Here is a 19,172-nt window from a genome sequence, read left to right as displayed (position 1 = left end):
CTTCCTTCCTTCCTTCCTTCCTTCCTTCCTTCCTTCCTTCCTTCCTTCCTTCCTTCCTTCCTTTCTGTCTCTCTCTTTGTGTGTGCCAGTTCTGGGGCTTGGACTCGGGACATAGGCACTACCCCTTAACTTTGTCACTCAAAGGTGGCATTCTACCATTTGAGACATACCTCCACTTCTGGCTTTTTTTTTTTTTTTTGCTGGTTAATTGGAGATAAGAGTCTCATGGACTTGTCTGCCTGGGCTGGCTTCGAATTGGGGGTCCTTAGATCTCAGCTACCAGAGGAGCTAAGATTAAAGACATGTCTGTAATGGGTGCCTGGCTAAGATGGCTTCTAAGCAGGGCAAGTCACTGGTGGAGTTGGATTCCCGGCGATGAATAGGTAAGTGCAACTTTGCTGTTCCTGGCTGGAGTTTTCCTCTGTGATAATTGCTACTCCACAGGATTTCTAAAGGTGCAAATGAGATTTAAAAAAAAAAAAGTAGGGAAGGGCTAGCATGCAATAGACTATGTTTACATGGTTTACATTAAGCAGCCACTAGAGTAGTTAAGGTAGTAAATCCCAGAATCTGGGTGTGGTGGCTCTAGCCTGCAATCCCAGCTTTTTTGGGCAGCAGAGGTTGGGAGATCAGCCCAGGCCAAAAGAAGTTTTGAAACTGCATCTCAGCCAATGGCCGAGAGCTGGTGTCTATCATCACCAGCCGCACCCGGCGGCCTGCGCTCAAGTCAGAGGTGCCAGGGTTGGTTTCTTTCCCTCCCTTTCTGCCTCTAACCAGTGTGGCTCAAGCAGCACAGGTCCTGCCTAGCAAGGATGAGGCCCCGCCTTTAACCTTCAGTGCTGCCCTCCACCAAAATAAAAGACTGGCCCCACTGGCGTGCAATGTGGAGTGAGTCTCTTCATCGCTTGGGTCTCCTCTCCCATGCACTGTTTCTTTTATTTCTGTATCTCATAAGGAATTGGTATTCATAGAGGCTGAGCAGGGGGACTGCTGAGCTGGACGCGGAGCTTGACGGAGAGAGAACAGTGAGAAGTGGAACACAGCTCCTGTCTCAGGAAAGTGCGGGTGTCAGCCGGTCAGAGCTCTGGTGTCATAGTTGTCAGCTCCTCCCGGGCTGTCTCCCTTCTGGGAAGATCAGCATCCTTTTTGTTAAAAAAAAAAAAAATTCAGTGCCTATACTCTGTCCTTTAGCCTTTTTGCTCAAGGCTAGCACTCTGCCACTTGGGCTATATCTTCAATTCTGGCTTTTTGCTGGTTAATTGGAGATTAAGAGTCCCATGGATTTCCCTGCATGGGCTGGCTTTGAACTGTGATCCTCAGATCTCAACCTCCTGGGCAGCTAGAATAACAGGCGTGGGCCAGTGGTACCTGGCAAAGGCACATTTCCTGGGCTAAGGATTATCTTTCTTTTGGTTCAGGATCCTTCTTAAGCCCAGGAATTTAGCCTGTCTGGTGGGGGGGGGGGGCAGGAGCGGTGTGTCAGCAACCTGTGGACACCGGCCAGATTGGGGATCTAGGTAGGTAGATTCTAGACTGATAGCCCAGATTTACCCTCTTCCTCCCTCCCTCCCTCCCTCCCTCCCTTCCTCCCTCCCTCTCTCTCTCTCTCCACACACACACACACACACACACACACACACACACACGCATGCACGCACGCACACACACTGTCTCTCTCACACACATATCAGGAAACAGGCAGACACTCTGAAGAGGGGGTCCAAAGGCAAAGACTGTCCTCTTACAATTTCCTTTCTGTCATTTATCCAACTCATGAGTGATGAAAAGACGCACACATGCAAGCTGGACTTGTGGGCGAGTCCCAGTGTGTGCTGTGTGTGCAGGGTGGTGGGAGGAGGAATGAGCAACTAGGAAGTGCTCTGGTGTTTATATTGCAGTGTGCACTGTTTAAATCACCCACTGGGAATAGGTGTCTGTGTGATTATCCTTAATCCATGCTCATTCAAAGGGTGTCAGGGCTGCTTTTGTTCCCTCCCCTCCCACCTCTCCATTCATACAAACTCCGCTGCCTCCAACTAGCCTTTGCCCACTCCATTCCCCGAGCAAGAGAGTGTACACAAGTCGTGGAGAATGAGCATGCTTTCCTCTGAAGCTGTGTGTCTCTGTCTGTCTGGCACCGCAGTGCTGGGTTGCTTAGTGCTTTGCAGATGCAAGTATTCAAGGCCTTTGCAGAGCTGGATGCTGTGCCTGGCTGGCATCTGGGGAGGGGCTTGCCTGCTCAGCCTCCCCTTCTTCTGGAGTTTGATCCTCTTCTCCTTGTCCTGCTTTCTTCTGCACACCTGCACAGCTGACGAAGAGCTGCTACCCGCGGATGGAAAGGCCGTGCTGGTGACAGGTAAGCAGACAGGGTTACAGCGAGCCCACAGGACGGGATTTGCTGTTCTCTTTGCTTCAGCACGACTCTGTCAGGTTCGCCTTGAACATCAAAAAAAAAAAAAAAAAAAGTTAGCATGGAGAAAATGAAAGCACGTAGCCACAGCATTTCTTCGGGTATTGCTTTGGTGTGATCTTTTTATTTTTATTTTTGGGTGGAGGGAGAGGACTGTCTTTAGGGTAAGAGGCAAAGTATAAGGTAAGCTGCCAATTTCTTAGGAATAAATATGAATAGCACGTGTTTTATTACACCTGGGAGCACTCCACCCATGTCTTTAGGTTTAAGTGCAGCTTTGGTGAGAGATTCAATGTCTGATCGGATTCTCAATCTGGCCATCTCCTGTAGGTCTAAAAGAAAGCTCGCAGGACCCAGTCTCTCTGTGCCTCTCTGGGTTTCTGGGTCTCATCTGTGCGGCAGCCTTTGCCTGCTGGCTGCAAGGAGCCTGTGCCCTGTCGGAACCTTTTCTGTCCAAGTGTTGTCCTGACATATTACTCTTAATTAGATCAAGTTGTCAGCGTGGCCAGCAATTGAGTTGCTCATTAGCTAAGCTGCCAATTTTTTTTCTCCCTTCTTTTGTGTTTCATTCCACGGAAAGTGTGAAGCCAAATTAAATTCCTTTGAGTTGTAAAACAGGTTTGTTTAGTTGAGGAGTTTGAACTTGGAGAGGGCTTTAATGAGAATTACACAGAGTTGTCTGTGACCCAGAATGGTCTGGTGAGATGATGAATTTCAGACTTCAGCAGAATCTTTTGCTGGGAGGTTTTCCCGCTTTTGACCGTGACCTTGGGGAATGAAGGAGGCATTAGGTGTGGTTGGAAGAAAATCAGGAATCGTGACAATTCACAGAGGAAGATGATTTTTGTATGTTTTTGACCTTTTTGCTCTAATCCAATAACAAAATTCTTTCATGAAATGAAATACAAGTTGGTGCTTGCTGGAGTTTTGAAAAGCTGCAGATGATGAGCTCCTTTAAATTAAAAAAAAAAGTAGACAATTCAATCCCTGGGACATTTATCTGCATGAATGGCTGGTCTCATGCACCCAGATTCTTGCTTCTGGGAGCTTGGCTGCGTCTTTTACGGGGTCCCTACAATCCTGATGATCTCTCAGAGCATCTGAAGTGCAGATATAATGGCTGTGTGTGGCCGGTAGCAAGCACACAAGAATTTCAGAGTCTTTCTAGGTCTGACTCAGTTTTTGTACTTTTTCAGTAGCATGGAAGAAAACAGAACAATTCAGCATTTCTCCAAAAAGAAAAATTAGCCATGCCATGATGGAGACTCGGGGTCTCCCGGAGGTCTAGTTACTCTTAGAAAACCAGTTCCAGGGCTCAGCGCTTCTATAGCTAATTAATGAGCATACTTAATCTCAGGATAAACTCAGACAAACCTTGGGGTTTGCAGGAATCCACACTTGCTTGCTTATCTCGTCAGTGCTCTTTACCCTCTGTGCTTGAAGCTGGAACTATGTATTTAGACTTATAAAATATACACCCAGCTCAGAGAACCCACGCAGTCTTTGTGACTTTTGACTGTGTCTAAAATCTAAGATAACCGACTTAGTTAGGCAACTCAAGCCCTGTGACTAATCCTGAAATGAAATGCTTAGCAATTAGGAACACTGAGAATGAAGACAAGAAGTACAAATAGTTGAGGGTGACTGGAATGTTACCCCTAGCTTTTGCTGTCATCTTCACCCGGGGAAAACAAGGCTCAATATTCTCCTGAAGTTTCCAGACCTTTGTGAATAAATTCCTTCAATGAGACTAGAAACTTGTTTAAAACAAGAACCAAGCAGAAAAGAGAAGAAGCCGCTTGGAATTTGGAAAGCTTCCTTTCCTTTTGGCATGTGCTACATACATTGGTACACATTTTGGTAGGGCAAGGGTAGGCAAATAAACATGAACGTGCGTAGAAAAAGTGAGTTTTGCCAGGTGCTGGTAGTTCATGCCTGTAATCCCCAGCTACTCAGGAGACTAAGATCTGAGGATCATGATTCAAAGCCAGGCTGGGCTGGAAAGTCTGTGTGACTCTCATGTCCAATTAACCACCAGATAGCCAGAAGTGAAGCTGTAGTTCAAGTGGTAGATTGCTAGCCTTGAGCAAAAAAGCGCAGGGACAGCGCCCGAGCTGTGAGTTCAAGCCCCAGGACCAGGGAACACTCATACCCATTGTGCAAATTGCTAGGAGGTTAAGGGAAGAGTTTGGAAACAGATAAACAAAAGGAAGGAAATTGTTTATAAAGGAAGTAGTTTGTGAATAATTGAAGTAGAATACGTGGATGTTTTTCTGCCCCTTGATTTCTATTTTCTGCAATGTCATTGTATAATTTATATCATACACACACTTAAAAGAGAGTTAAAATTTAATGGATTGAGTTGGTTTTAGTTTCTATTTAACCATGGACTCAGGTGAAGGACAATTTATAAATATAAGTAAAAAAAAAAACAACCAACTCAACTTTTGTCCTTTGAGTCTTTTTTTCATTTTGAGAAGGTGTTCAAAGCTCGTTTGCCTCCAAGACAATATAATTATAGTATTCATGTGCAGAGTGTTTGAACATGTGTTTGTCTCCAAGGTTCTGGAGGCTAAAGTGGCTGTTTGATACATTAAAAAAAAAGACTGCGAAATTAACTGACATGATCGCACGAAACATTTCAAGCTTAATACCGAGAGAAAAGCCTTGATAGTCTGGCAGGTGTGGGTTTGGATCTCAAATGTTCCCTGCCTGGGGTGTGTGTGGGGTCCCCCGAGGCTGAATGAGATCAAGACTGGGGTCACAGAGATGTATTAGGAGGGTTTCCCAGCCAAATGGACAGGGAACAGGGAGGCCAAGTAAGGACCTCAAGGGAAGTCCTGGGGGGGGGTCACCTGGGCAGATTGGGAGGTAAGGTGTATAATCTTGAGGACATCGCATCTGTCAATCACCAGTTAAGGGCATCACAGCTGTCAATCATTAGTTAAGGTCAGCCTCATCCCCTTTCTATGCCCCCTGGTGGTGGGAGGGAGGAGAGGACCCTCAGCCTCCATAAACACTTCAGCCTCCCTCTGGTGGTGGTTCCAGAGATTAGTGGGTGGATCTCGAGGGTCAGTGCACAGAAAAGATGGTTGAGGGATCCAGGAACCATCTCTGTGTACCTAACGCTAGACGTACGGTCGTTGGTACTAGCTTGGAGCTTTTTTTTTTTTTTTGTATGTCGGTCGTGGGGCTTGAACTCTGGGCCTGGGCGCTGTCCCTCAGCTCTTCAGCTCAAGGTGAGCGCTCTACCACTTGAGCCACAGCGCCACTTCCAAGCTTGGAGCTTTTGGGTTTGTTTTCTCCTCTGTACACTGGAGGAGGCATTGGCAGTAAACACTAACTGGGGATGCAGTATGTGCCACTTACCTTCTAGAAGCAATAGGAGCAAGTGATCGAAGCAGAAGCCCTCTTTCCTAGGACTCATGTTCACTGGGGCTGGACCCCCTTTATCTGAGATTACATAGGATCTGTCCTTCTCGCCCCCTCTAAACATTTTGGGAGGGGCGCAGGCCACTGTACTTTTCCACTCACTCTGGCCCTCCCGGGGCTTTCTCAGCTGTGATGTGATAACTGCTGATTTGTTGACCATAAAGCTGGAAGCTTCAAAATTCAGCGGGGAGGACACACCCGACTCAGGCCGTGTGTGTGTTGGGGGGGGGGCAGGAGGCTCTGGGGGTGGGGGAGAGACTCTTTCACTGTTTTCCAGCCAAAGTGGGTGTGCTGGGAGAAGGGTCTCCTTAAAAATTAGTTTTCTAGAAAAAAAATAAGAGGAAGGTACTCCAGGCTTGTCAGTTAAGCATCTACCATGCCACACCTAGCTTATGACATCAGCGACTTTTTAATGGAAAATTTCACAACAGGATACAACTGATACAGAAAAGCAAAGTGTTTTTTGTTGTTGGTGGTGGTCCTGGGGCTTGAACTCTGGGCCTGGGCACTGTCCTTCAGCTCTTCAGCTCAAGGCATTTGCTCTACTACTTGAGCCACAGCACCACTTCTGGTTTTTGGAGTGGTTTATTGGAGATAAGAGTCGCATGGAGTTTCCTGCCTGGGCTGGCTTTGAACTACGATCCTCAGATCTCAGCCTCCTGAGTATCTAGGATGACAGGCGTGAGCCACCACACCCGGCAGAAATGGAAAACGTTTTAAGTAAAGGTCTTTTATTTATTATGCTCTCAATGAGGAGTAAAAGGAGGATAGCGCCTCCTGAGAATCATTCCTTAGTCCTTTCAAGGCTCTAAGAGTTGGGATGCCTCTGGCATCGTCTTGAGATTTGAACTCCTTTGACAATAACATTAGAGTAGTAAATGACATTGACAGTAGACTAAGAGAAATAACCTTTCTGTGCTCAGCACGTGTGTGTGTGTGTGTGTGTGTGTGTGTGTGTGTGTGTGTGTGTGGCTGGTGACCAAGTCAGAGTCTCTCATTGAGAAACACCAAACCCTTTCCACGCATTTCACATGTGGTTCTCACAACCTTGATAGTTTCCCATTTTGTGAACTGATGGATGTGACCCACTAGGTAGCAGAGGTGAGATGCCCCTGCCACCCGAAAACGTCCTTCTAACCATCAGCAGCAGCAACGTTGTAGCTGCAGTCAGTACTGGACCACAAAGTCTCCCAAGATAACACGTCTCTACTCAGTCGGCAAGGAGGTACTGGGCATCTGTTAGGGACACATGGCTCTGCTTGGTGCAGCCTTGGGCAAGTGGCTGGATATAAGGGAGTCATACTAGGAGCAATGAAAGGAGAGCATCACGGCCAGGAATAGGGCCTTGTGAAGAGGTTGATGATTTGAGAGATGCCATATGCTAGATTTGACCTCAGAATTGCATTCGAAAGCCACGGAAGGTGATTCAAGTAGACTGTCATTTGTAGTTGGAAATACAGAAGTAAAAATGATTGAACAGAGTCCTCGATACTGCAAGGGGGGGGGGATGGCTGCGACATTGAGTCAGGACTGCGCCCTCCCTGCCCCCTCCCTCTCCCCTCCCCTCTCCCTTCCTCCACGTCTGTAACCCAGTCTGTCAGGGTTTTTGTTTGTTTGTTTGATAGTGCTGGGGAATTGAATCCCAAGCCTTGAACATACTAGCCACACCTCTCAGTCTTATCAGATTTTGTTTTTAATAAACACATACTCCTTTTTTTTTTTATCATGAAGCTTATGCTTTCTCTTAACTCTCCATAAGAAAGCATGAAAGGGTATTGTTGAACCTAGGCAGTTCTGTGAGTGTGAATGGTGATTTTATTGGGAGTTGTAGGTGCACCGTTTGATTGGAATGGAAACTTGCCCAGCTGTGTTATGAGCAGCCTGAGGGCAGGGGCAAGGTCACTTCTGTGAGCTTGGCATTCTTCTTAGGTTGAAGCAGGTTATACCCAATACAATGAGAATTAGTGAATTATGAATGTATGAATGATGTTGGTGAAATGTCCTACCTTTCCCCCCTGCCTACTAATTGGATACAACAAATTGTCCAGCTGCCCACTTACTTAATCCTTGTCTCTGCCGTCTTTTTGTGATGGTCACCTGCAACTCCAGGCCTTAGCTGCCATCTCTGGGTTTTCCTATCTCTGAGCAGGCATTGTCCGGGGTCCATGTCTTTGGCTCTATGTTGTATGTGTCCTCGGCTCTTTCCCCAAGAGTGCTCCATGTGACTGTCCTCGCCGCTTGCATTTTTCCTCCCTGTGTCTTCTCAGTCCTGACCCTTATTGTGAGTTGTCATTGCAGTTTTTCTGCTAGAGAGACAATCCAGGAGGCACTGGATTTGGAACCTTTGCTTTAGGTAAAATGTTCAGAGGTTTTCTTTTCCTTTTTGCCAGTCCTGGGGCTTGAACTCAGGGCCTGGGCAATGTCCCTGAGCTTCTTTTTGCTCAAGACTAACACTCTACTACTTAAGCCACAGGGCTACTTCCAGCTCTTTCTGTGTATGTGGTACTGAGGAATCAAACCCAGGGCTTCATGCATGCTAGGCAAGCACTCTACCACGGAGCCATATTCCCAGCCTGTTCAGATGTTTTCTTTCTTCCTGAGCCCCTCTTACCCTACAGGGTTGGAGGAGGGCAGGCCATGCTGTTGATGGTTTAATGTCTTATAGTGCTAGGGAATAAAATAACATACGGGCATCTCTACCTTATTATTCAGAACCTGGCATAAGGTTGTGGTGAAATTTGGGGAAGGTAGCTCTTGCCTAGGAGGGTTAAAAAAAAAAAGAACTGATAGTGTGGAAAGAAGATTCATGATTTCACCGATATTGATCGGGCACTCTGTGCCAGCTGTTGGAAACAGAGACAAATAGCATGTGTCCATTACCTCTAATAGATGTAGAATGCAGTGTGGGAGATAGATAAGAAACAAGGATATGACAAGGAAATGCAAGATCTGAGAGGGGAGAAGTGGGCAGAAGTGAGAGGAGGGAGGAGCATGGGAGACTGGGCGCAGGTCATGAATTGGAAATGCAAATCACCACTTAGAAGAACGTCTTGATGGACGATTCACATGAACTTCTGATCATTTGAGTGTGATGGGAGGGTCTTCGTACTCCAGTGTCTGTCTTCTTTTCCCCTGACTCCACCAATGACCCAGCAAAGAACAGCTCACCCCACCCAACTGCTGTTTTGCTGCAGAGCCTACTGCACCCAGGGCCTCCTGAGCAGAACTCTCACCAGCCCCTCATTTTGACTGTCTGGCTTGCGAAGCTAGAGGGGGCTGGGTGTCCCCAGCATAAAGCTTGGTGTCCACACGGGTGTCCACACAGGCTCCCTGTGTGGAGCAACTGTTTCAAGAGAGGAATAATGTCTCGGTGCAGAGGTCCATGTTTGTAATCCCAGCTACTTAGGAGACAAAAACAGAAGGATTGAGAGTTAGAATTCAACCTGAATCGATTTAGTTTCTCAAAATAATAATGATGGTGATGATAAAGAAGAAAAATAAATAATAACAATAATAATATAATAATAACAAGTTGGAGATATAATGTAAGTGGTAATGTATTTGCTTAGCATGTTAAAGGTTCTGAGTTCAATCAAAATAAAAAAAGCAGCGAAGGCTATGGAGAATGAATCCTAGGATGTGAAAATGGCTATTACTACTCAGAGAAACCGTAGATCTTAAGAAATTGAAAAGGATCTGACTTTGAGAACAAGATAATATTTTTGCTTGAGACGTGTTGAACCCAACAGGCCAGCCTTGGATCCAGATGCCCAGGTAAAGTGAAGAGAGGCTAACGTTCAAGAAAGAGCTTAAGAGTAGAGGAAAAAATAGGCAATTTGTCCACATAGGCAGGGAGGACAAAGCTCTGGAAGTTGAGAAGGCATCTGAGAGGAGAGTGTAGGCAGAGATCAGGGTGAGGAACTGGACTGTGGCCTGTGTCGGGAGGTGGAAGGTGGTACAGGGTTTCACGGAAGAGCCTTATAAACACCTGACTTGGAGAAGAGATTGAGTGGAATGAGGGGAGATGGGTGGATGCCGTTCCATGGGGTGCTGATTAGAGAGAAGTGCTTTAGGGAAGGGAATGGGATGGAACATCAAGGCAAAGTCACAGTCAGTGAAGTTATCAGGACACTCTGAAGTTTCGAGAATGCTATGCAGAAAGGAAGGAGCAAGCTGGGAAGTTATCTCTAGGCAACAGTAAGATCAAAAGAAGCCATTTTGGGGAGAAGAGAAATTTGGGCGTGGCTTAGACATTAAAAGCAGTGATTGACTGTGAGAAAATGATTATGCTAATTAATGAAGTAGGAGCAAAACTAGAAGCTGCAAGTATCTCATCTCTTGCTCTAGTTAGTGTAGGGGACAAAGGCATTGGGAGGGGATGGGAGGGAAAAACAGAGAGGGGGAGGGAAGGGGAGGGAGACATGGCTCACAAAGAGCTGTACTCTGACTCATGTAACTGTAATCCCTCACTACAATAGCAATAAAATAATAAAAACAGAAAGGCAGTCTGCTTATCAGTGGCTTGAAGAGGTAATTGCACATTGAACTCTTATCTTGAAGGCCCTGCCAAGTTCAATTAGATCTGGCCAGCTGTGTCCCTTTCATGACCTTTATCAACATTCCCTATGAATAAGGGTTGGTCTAGTGCCATCTTTGCCCTTGACAATGGTTCTTCACTGGGGATAAGTTCTCCTAAGAGAATATCTGGCAATGTCTGGAGATAATTTAAGTTGTCATAGTTGGGGTGGCTACACCTACTGATGAGGCTAGGTTGTTGCCTAAACCTCTGAACATGTACATGGCAGTCCCTACCTTGAGAATTTCCTGACTTTAGTGGCCAGTGGCTCAGAGTTGAGGCACCTGGACTTATCCCATGAACTCCCTAGACTGGAAGCCATTCATGTTTTGACAGAGAATTCAGTCGACCACTGAAGCAATGGAGATAGAATTTCCCACAGACACAGAATAGAGAGAGCTCATTGGGTAAAGCAGGAAGGTGAAGCTTGGTTGTGGACACTGTGTGTCCAGGGATTTTCTCCACTTGGAGGTAGTTCTTCAAGTCTCATTCAGCCCACCCACAGAGGCCTGGGCACCCCATGCTAGAGCTCAGACTTGCTCGTTTGATGTAAGGCGTGTACCTGGTGTTTCTTTGGAAAGCCCTCATACAGGTGAAGCTAACACGCAGGCCTACACTGCAAATAAACCACTGCTCCAAACGTTGTATAAGCAATTGTTTTCTCCAGTGCTGTGTGTCTGCAATTGCAATGGTGTGCTAGGCATGCAGGTCTGACTTAGAGGGCTGAGCTCTTAAGCTGGGGCCATTTCCCCTCTGGGTCTTCCATCTTGGTAGGCTGTACCATTTACTTCTAGACAGAGACTAGAATCCCAAGAATTACCTTTAGTCTCGGTTTCCTATTCATCTGTTACTTTCAGAGTACATCTGAATACATCTTCTGCTCTCTCTGTCTCCTGCCTCTCATCTAGCCAAATTTGCCTTTGCTTCTTCCCCAAGCTGGCCTCTGGGATTCCACTTTTAGCTATTTAATCCATTCTCTAGGGAGCATCCTGAGTGTCTACGTCCCTTCAAGTGTCTAAGACCCTTCAGAGCATTTTACTCTTGAGAATAGAAATCCAAACTTCTGCTGGAGACCAGAAGGCCCTGCAAGATCTGGACCTCTGCATGTATATGCTGTTTCTTTCACCTGGAACATGTCCCGCCCCCATCCTTTCATAGGGCTGACCTTTTCACCTTCAAATTTTCACCTACATCAGAGTTTCTTACTCTGGGGGCTATTGCCATTTGGATTGGGAAGGTATTCTGGGCATTGTAGGGTGCTTAGCAGTCACCTTCACCTCTATTCTAGAATGCCAGGAGGACATCATTCCCCAGTTAGGATGATAGGAAGGTCTCCAAAAAAATGTCAAAGGTTCCCCACACCCATACCATCACATGTGAGTGAAAACGACTTAAGTAGTGCTTTGATCGTCACGTGTTTAAGTCTCCGGCGAGTTTTCTCAATCCCCAGATCCTGCTTGTTACAGCCATAGAACTCCCCCTCCACCCCCTTGAAATGACCTATGCAATTATCTGGTGAATGTCAGGGCTTTTATCACCCCCCCCACACCACCTCTGATTTCATTACCTTGGCTATTTCACTCAGTTCTGGCATACAATAGTGCCATGCAATAGAACAATAGTACCATGTCATTGTGCTGGCCGGCGGTGATACTCAGAGCCAGGTGGTGCTCAATAATTATAGCTGTGCACGCCTGAAGGCCAGCAGGCTGCGGCCGGCTGCCCAGGTGAGAGTGGGGAACTAGCTCGGCGGAGAGGAGATGAAGTTGGGAGGCACCGCTGGACCCGGGAGCCGTGTGGCCTGGGAGAGCGGAGGGAACCTTGTAGAGCTTTTACTCCACAATATGCCGAGTGGCAATACGAACTGCGGAGGGTTTCACTGGCTGTGTAGTCTCTCCTGCCCGCTCCCAGACCCAGGGTGGTTTTGGCTGCTCTTCCAGTGGGCTCTTGGCTCCTGGCACTCATCTCCTGCTGGGCTCCGTCACTGCCAAGAACAGGTGCACATTATACTCTCAAGTGGAAAGTGCCAAGCACATCATTAAAAAAATTGCAGGAAATGATCTTGCTGTAGTATGACCAGGGGTCAAGTTTAGTTATAATTCAACAATATGGTAGCATGAAGTCAGATAAAGCAATTCTCTGAGGGCAGTTTTCCTTGGGGAAAGAGGCCACGACATGCCCTTCCGTGGTGGATTATGGGACCAGGGAGGCTAGGGTCCCCTTTGCTCTTTTTTTTTTTTTTGTCAGTCGTGGGGCTTGAACTCTGGGTCTGGGTGCTGTCCTTGAGCTCTTCGGCTCAAGATGAACACTCTACCACTTGAGCCACAGAGCCACTTCCAGTTTTCTGGAGGTTCATCGGAGATAAGAGTCTCCTGGACTTTCCTGCCCAGGCTGGTTTTGAACCGTGATCCTCAGAACTCAGCCTCCCGAGTTGTTAGGATAACAGGCATCAGCCACTGGTACCTGGCCAAAGTCTCCATCTTGAAAGGATATCTAGGTAGAAAAACCATCAAGAAATCTCAGAGGAGGTTGGAGAGATTGGAAGAAATCTTTCTTCTGGTTGTGGGATATTGGAAGATATGTCCATCTTGCAGGTCTGCATCAAAGAATGACTCGTAGACTTATCAATTAAGAGCAAAGAGCAAAGAGTCAGGAGGACCCAGGAGGACCAAAAGACCCAACTAAAAGTGTTTGGAGAAAGCTGAGCTTGTTTAGAGGCGTTCCTATCTCCCATCTTTATAATATAAGCTAAGCATGCTTGGACTATTCCCAACTGCCAGTCTAACCTTTCAAACACACACTTCTCCATCTCAGGCTAACCTTGCCCCTGTGTCTGCTGTCCTGTATTTTCTCAAATGATAACCTGAAATTAAATATGCTTAGGAATGTGCTTGACCCTCTATATTTATGTTGGTGCTTTCCTATATAACTATGCATGGTTTTCCCAAACAAAATCCCCATTCCTCCTTTGGGTAAAGAAGGTGCTGCTCTGGAAATAACTCCTGTACTCACCTTACCTACTACAGCTAACACAGCTTTCCTCACCCTTAAGGGAAACTCCGAGGAGCCTGATGTCATAGTGTTTAGTCACCTTTGTGCCTTCAAGAGGCCTACTTTCCTCCTCCGAAGATTACAGTGCAGTCTTTCTGGATTCTTCCTTTTCTTCCCCCTGTAGGGCTTGGAAACAGATCCTGACAACCTGCCTGCAGGTATCCACTCTTGATCCCTCTCACATTCATTATTAAACATTCTAATCGCATTTGTATGTGTGTGGGTGAACTTGAACTCAGAGCCTGGGCACTGTCCCTGAGCTTTTGTGCTGAAGGTTAATGCTCTACCACTTAAGCTACAGATGTACTTCTGGCTTTTTGCTGGTTAATTGGAGATAGAAGTTCAGAGACTTTCCTGCCCAGAGTTGGTTCTTCTACTTTGATCTTTAGATCTCAGTCTCCTGAGTAGCTGGGATTATAGGCATGAGCCACCAGACTGGGCTTTGCATTTTCTTTACAACAATGACACAGCAGCAGAAACAAGTCTACTACACTTGGAGAAAGTGTTCATTCTACTGCTATTTCCTGGTCACATAAATATTTTGCTCATGCTTGGTTTGCTGGGTCGTGGTCATGATTTCTAGGTCTCATCATTCCATTGGTACTGAGACTAATCATAACTCATTGATTAAAAATGGTTGCTCAGAGCCGGGCACGGGTAGCTCATACCTGTAATCCTAGCTACTCATTAGAGTGAATCTGAGGATCATGGTTTGAAGTCAACCTGTGCTGAAAAGTCCCCGTGAGACTCTTACCTCCAATTACTCAAAAAAACATGGCTCAAAGTGGTAGAGCACTTGCCTTGAGCAAAAATGCTTAGGGATAGTGCCTAGGCTCTGAGTTCAAGGATAAGTGACCTGAAATGCAAAGAAAAGACACCAAACTTCGTAGTATTTGAAGCCGGGAAGGTCTGGAGGAGGCTCATGTACCAAACAGACTAAGGTGCACTCTAGAGAAAAGAGGAAATAAGTGAAGTGTTACCAATTTTCCCTCAATGAAGAACAGAGATGGAAAATCAAGACAAGAAATACCAACAGAACCAATGATGAATTTAGCTTGATTTGGGAACATCGGTAGGCGAGGACTGGACTGGGAGCTCCCACTGGCAGTAAACCCCCTGAGGGCGGGAAGTTGGTCCATCTTAGTAGTTATTTTTACCCTCAGCCTGGAGCCCCATGGGGAAGAGAGAAGCTGAATGACTAATGAGTGGCTACGGCTAGGGTCTAAAGGTGTTGTAAACAAACCGTGAGACCGTGCACAGAGGAAGCTTGACTTGGGAAGAAAGCTTTGTCTCAGGTTGCTGGGAACTAATACAATACTAGGTTACTAGGTGTACATATACCGTGTGTGTGTGTGTGTGTGTGTGTGTGTGTGTGTGTGTGTGTGTGTGTGTGTGTGTATACCATCCCCTTTTTCAGCTCAGAAAGAACTCTGTGCAGAAGTAACACAGGAAGGAGCTTGAATGGAAGGAGCTTAACCTCCAGGGGATATAAATGGAGAATGGATTCCAGGAAATGGAAATAAGAATTTTTGGTCTTGTTTGTTCATCTTTGGTTGTATAGGGTTTGTTCTGTCTTTGGTTGTATGGGGTTGGGGGGAAGGAGGCGCACAGAAATGTAGAGATAAAGGGTGAACAAATGCAGCAGTGGTACTCACTAGACACTATAGCAGGGATTGGAGGGAAAATCTGGAGAGAGTGGAAGAAAAGGTGACATTGTCCACCATGAAATGTACTCAGTACGTGACTTAGGAGATGGTAACACCTCTGTTCATCACCTTTATAATTACAATAAAAAATTCTAAAAAAAGAAGTGGGGAATGGAATGCGATTAAGCAAAGGCGAGACACTTCCCAGCAGGCTCTTGAGAAGCACCTTTTCAAGGTTAATCTCAGAATCAAGTTAACCTTGAAACTTAAAAACAAGAGTGAAGATTGGCAACGTGTACAACAAGTCCTTAAATGCTTCATCTAGACTATTATTCTTTCTGAGCGTTGTCCCCATAGGTGGAAATTCTTCTCCTGGGAATGGGCCATGAAGCACAGATTTGTTCAGACTGGTAGTTTGGGCAACAGACAATGAGACTCACTCACTTCTCTTGTCTGGAGTAGGGACTGACCCGTAGAGCTTCATTCAACAACAAAATACAGGGCTGTCCCAGTAGATGGCAGGCATTGTGTTGTGGGCTAAGGATTCAGGAGCTAAAGCAAGATTCTTGCCCTCACTAACTTGCATTCTGGTGAACAGGCAACTTTAGCAATGCATAGGCCAACAGTGAAAGAAATCCCGAGGTATCCTAGACAAAGCATTGAGGATAATGTCTCATATATCACAAGTACTCAGGAAATGGTGGCCTTTAGTATAGTTTTTATTACCCAAGTTATGATTTGCTGCCCAGATGATCCCTTTAAAAATCTTTGTTCAGAACTTCCTGGTTACATGTCATGACTTGAAAGCCATATGTGAACTGGCCTTGCACCAACTCTTCTGCTTTACCTCTATTTAATCTCTTCTTTATTTATTCTACTCTGTCTGAAACACCCTCCTAAGCTCTCTCTGATAATTATGTTCCTGCTTACGACTTCTGGAGCACCTATCTGGTGTTGACAGTGTTTGATTACCTGTATGATTTTTCTTTTTCATGACCAGAAGCTACTCAGGTTTCTACATTATTCTTTCTTCTTGCAAGGGACTCTATTTGTTTCTACCAGCACATACCCTCCACAGCCCAGCCACATGTCTACAGGCTGAGTGCATTTCATTCAAGAGACCTGGTCCAAAAAAATTAAAAAAGCACACCCAAATTTGCATTATTCACAACCTGCCTAATTAAAGACTTGCCCCAACAAATCATGGGGAATGCTTCTGCTCAGCAGTTAAATAATTTAACTTGTTAAATTATTTAAAAGTCCCTATGTGGCAGTAGCATAAATACACTCTGAAACTATATCATTCTTAACTCTTAAAAATTTATGGTAGTTTCCCTTTCCACTTCACATATCAGTCAGGACTGCACTTGTATTTGTACAATTAAGTGTGATTTCAGATTCACTGCAGACTTGCACAAATGGGATACTAGTACCCGTGCTCGCTCTACATGGGTGGGTTTCTTGGCCAGTAGAAGCAGAATGATCTTAAAGGGCATTGCTTAAAGCAACTTGGTATTTACCCAACATCTGTTGGGATAGGCGTTTAGTTCCACAAGCGTATGTTGGGATGTATCTATGTCTAAATCATTTGTCTTTATCCCTATCATTTCTATATAATCCCTATCAGTTATATCTACATGGATATTGGTCTCGGGTGAAACATCCGTTTTGGTACTGGGGTTAGAACTCACAGACCTGAGCCTGCTTGCCTGGTGCCTTACCACTTGAGCCATGCTTTGCTTGTTATGTTGGAGATGGAGTCTCATGAACTTTTTGCCTGGGGCTGGACTTGAATCGTAATCCTTCTGCTCGCAACCTCCCAAGTAGCTAGCATTACAGGCACGAACCACTGTTAGCCAGTTGTACTCTAAATCTGGAGCACTCTAAATCTTCTAACACCCTTCCCTGTTCTAAAGACACTCATATTCCTGAGCCCTCCTAAATGCCTGTTCATTTAACACATGGTACCTGGGCCTTGTTCTCAAAAGTAGTATTTCATCTCCTATATATATGTATATATATGTGTATCTATGTATATATATATATGCATATATATGTATACCTATGTATATATACATATATATGTGTATACTTTATAAATTCATTGCCAATTTCAGTGCCAGTACCGGGGCTTGAATTCAGATCTCAGATCTCAGATCTCAGCCTCCTGAGTAGCTAGGATTACAGACGTGGACCCCTGGTACCTGGCTGGACTCCAGCTATTTGTACCACATCCATGTCTAGGTCAAGATGACTCTGTAATGCCCTAGCTGTGAGACTGAACCTTCTGTGCCTCCATTTCCTCCCCTGCAACCTGAAGAGAATAAAATTACCTGCACCTCTCCCTACCCTTCAGTGGCTGGGTAGGGAGTCTGGCTGACATTGTGTGCTTACACATTTGAGGCTCGTCCACTGATAGTGATGCCTGTGAACTCCTCTGGCCTCTTAAGAGGCCCCAGCCTTTTCTCTAGGTTCCTGGAGTACACAAAGGTTCTCTGACGCCAACAGGGGTTGGCTCCCAAGCCTCGTGCTTTCTCCAGGCCCCTGACCCTGCACAGGCCAGTGCCAGGATGACTGCTCATCTTTCAAGTTGGTGTCAGCGTTAGCGCCAGCATTCTGTCGCAGTCACTTACTACCTGCAGGGCCTCGTGTGAAACACTCTGTCTTGGCAACTGCCCCAGCAGCATAAGAGGAGAGTAGGATCCGAACCCGACTTCTGGGCTAAAGACATGCTCAAGTGATACAGTGCCTGCCCAGAAAGTACCAGGCTAAAAACAAACAAACTCTAAACTTTTCACACAAGGAAGTAGCAGCTGCAGCCAGTTCTGCATACTTTTCCCGAGCTTGTAAGCAGCCAAAAGGCAGGCAAGCAGCCTGATTCTTTCTGTTTTTGTCAGTGCTGGGACTTGAACTCAGGGCCTGGGCACTATCCTTTTTGCTCAAGGCCAGCACTCTTCCACTTGAGTCACAGCACCACTTCCGGCTTTTTTCGCCATACTGAGGAATCAAACCCAGGGCTCTATGCATGCTAGGAAAACACTCTACCACTGAGCCACAGCAGCCCCATTCTTAACCAAGATGCCCAGCAGCCTGGCATTAGGGGCGAACTCTTTGTCTATTGTTATGCTACATATAGTGTCAGTTATAGAAAGAGCCCTCAAGTCAGCACGTGAAACAACTTCACTAAGCACCACACAGACATTAACCCATTCCATAAGCCCATTCCACAGACCTGGAGTCTGAGCAGAGAGGCAGGCTGGCCAGGCAGGAACACAGAATCAGGCTCAAGTGCAGGCCTCTCACCGTTGAACACAAAGCAGATGGTTTCTTGTAAGCTTTGGCTTTATAAATTCATTGCCAATTCCAAAACAACCTTCTTAATATGGATGGTGTGCTAGCCAGGATCTGCTGGGAGGAGAGAATCCTCACCAAAGTTAGGATAATAAAATATGTTTATTGAAATTGACCAGAAGGATAAAAAAGTTCAACTAGTCATTTGTAAAGAGTAAAGGAAGGGTTTGGACACGCCGGGTCCAGCCTTCTTGTAAGGTGGGACCCAAGGCATCTATCTGTGAGTCTCATCTAAATCCTATGGGAACAGGGATTCCTTGCATCAAACCATTACCTACAAGACAAGACAAGACAAGACAAGGTGGGAGGATTTCTTCACTTTTACTCCTTTCTAAGATTACAGGGCTTCTGTAGAGTTCATGTGGTCTCTGCTCAGTTTCCTTCTCTTGCCTCCATTGTGCCGGGCTATTCCCAAGAACTTTCCTAAGATGGGAAGATCCAAGATTTCACAAAACTGTTCAAGGTGCTGCCTTTCAAAACATCTGTGAGGTCATTCTATAGTTATGACTGAAACATTGCTTCCTTGCTCTTGTTCCTTTATCTGCCACCCTGGCTTTCTGCACATAGCGCCATGTTTAGGAAGGTTCATTCATGTTGTTAGTATCACTATTTCATTTATCTTTATTGATCAGTAATTCATCTTTATGGCTAGAACACATTTTGTATATACAATCTGCAGTTGATGGACATTTGGTTAATTTCTTTT

General features: G+C 45.7%; 1 protein-coding gene across 2 annotated transcripts in view; it reads left to right on the top strand.

Moving 5' to 3' along the window:
• The first annotated feature begins 1,907 nt into the window (after positions 1–1,907).
• The window catches only part of LOC138823548 (estradiol 17-beta-dehydrogenase 2-like), a 33,963-nt gene continuing 16,698 nt past the window's right edge, over positions 1,908–19,172 (top strand). Inside the window, exon 1 of one of the 2 annotated variants that reach the window (XM_070016938.1) lies at positions 1,908–2,356. In XM_070016938.1, the coding sequence (XP_069873039.1) occupies positions 2,092–2,356 (265 nt within the window). In that variant the 5' untranslated portion in view covers positions 1,908–2,091. The remainder of the gene's footprint in view (positions 2,357–19,172) is intronic. The other variant, XM_070016937.1, reaches the window with a different exon arrangement.

This window comes from Dipodomys merriami, unplaced genomic scaffold (genome assembly GCF_024711535.1).
Source record: "Dipodomys merriami isolate MVZ:Mamm:240054 unplaced genomic scaffold, mDipMer1.0.p SCAF_120, whole genome shotgun sequence".
NCBI lineage: Eukaryota > Metazoa > Chordata > Mammalia > Rodentia > Heteromyidae > Dipodomys > Dipodomys merriami.
This window is presented reverse-complemented; position numbering and strand designations above follow the sequence as displayed.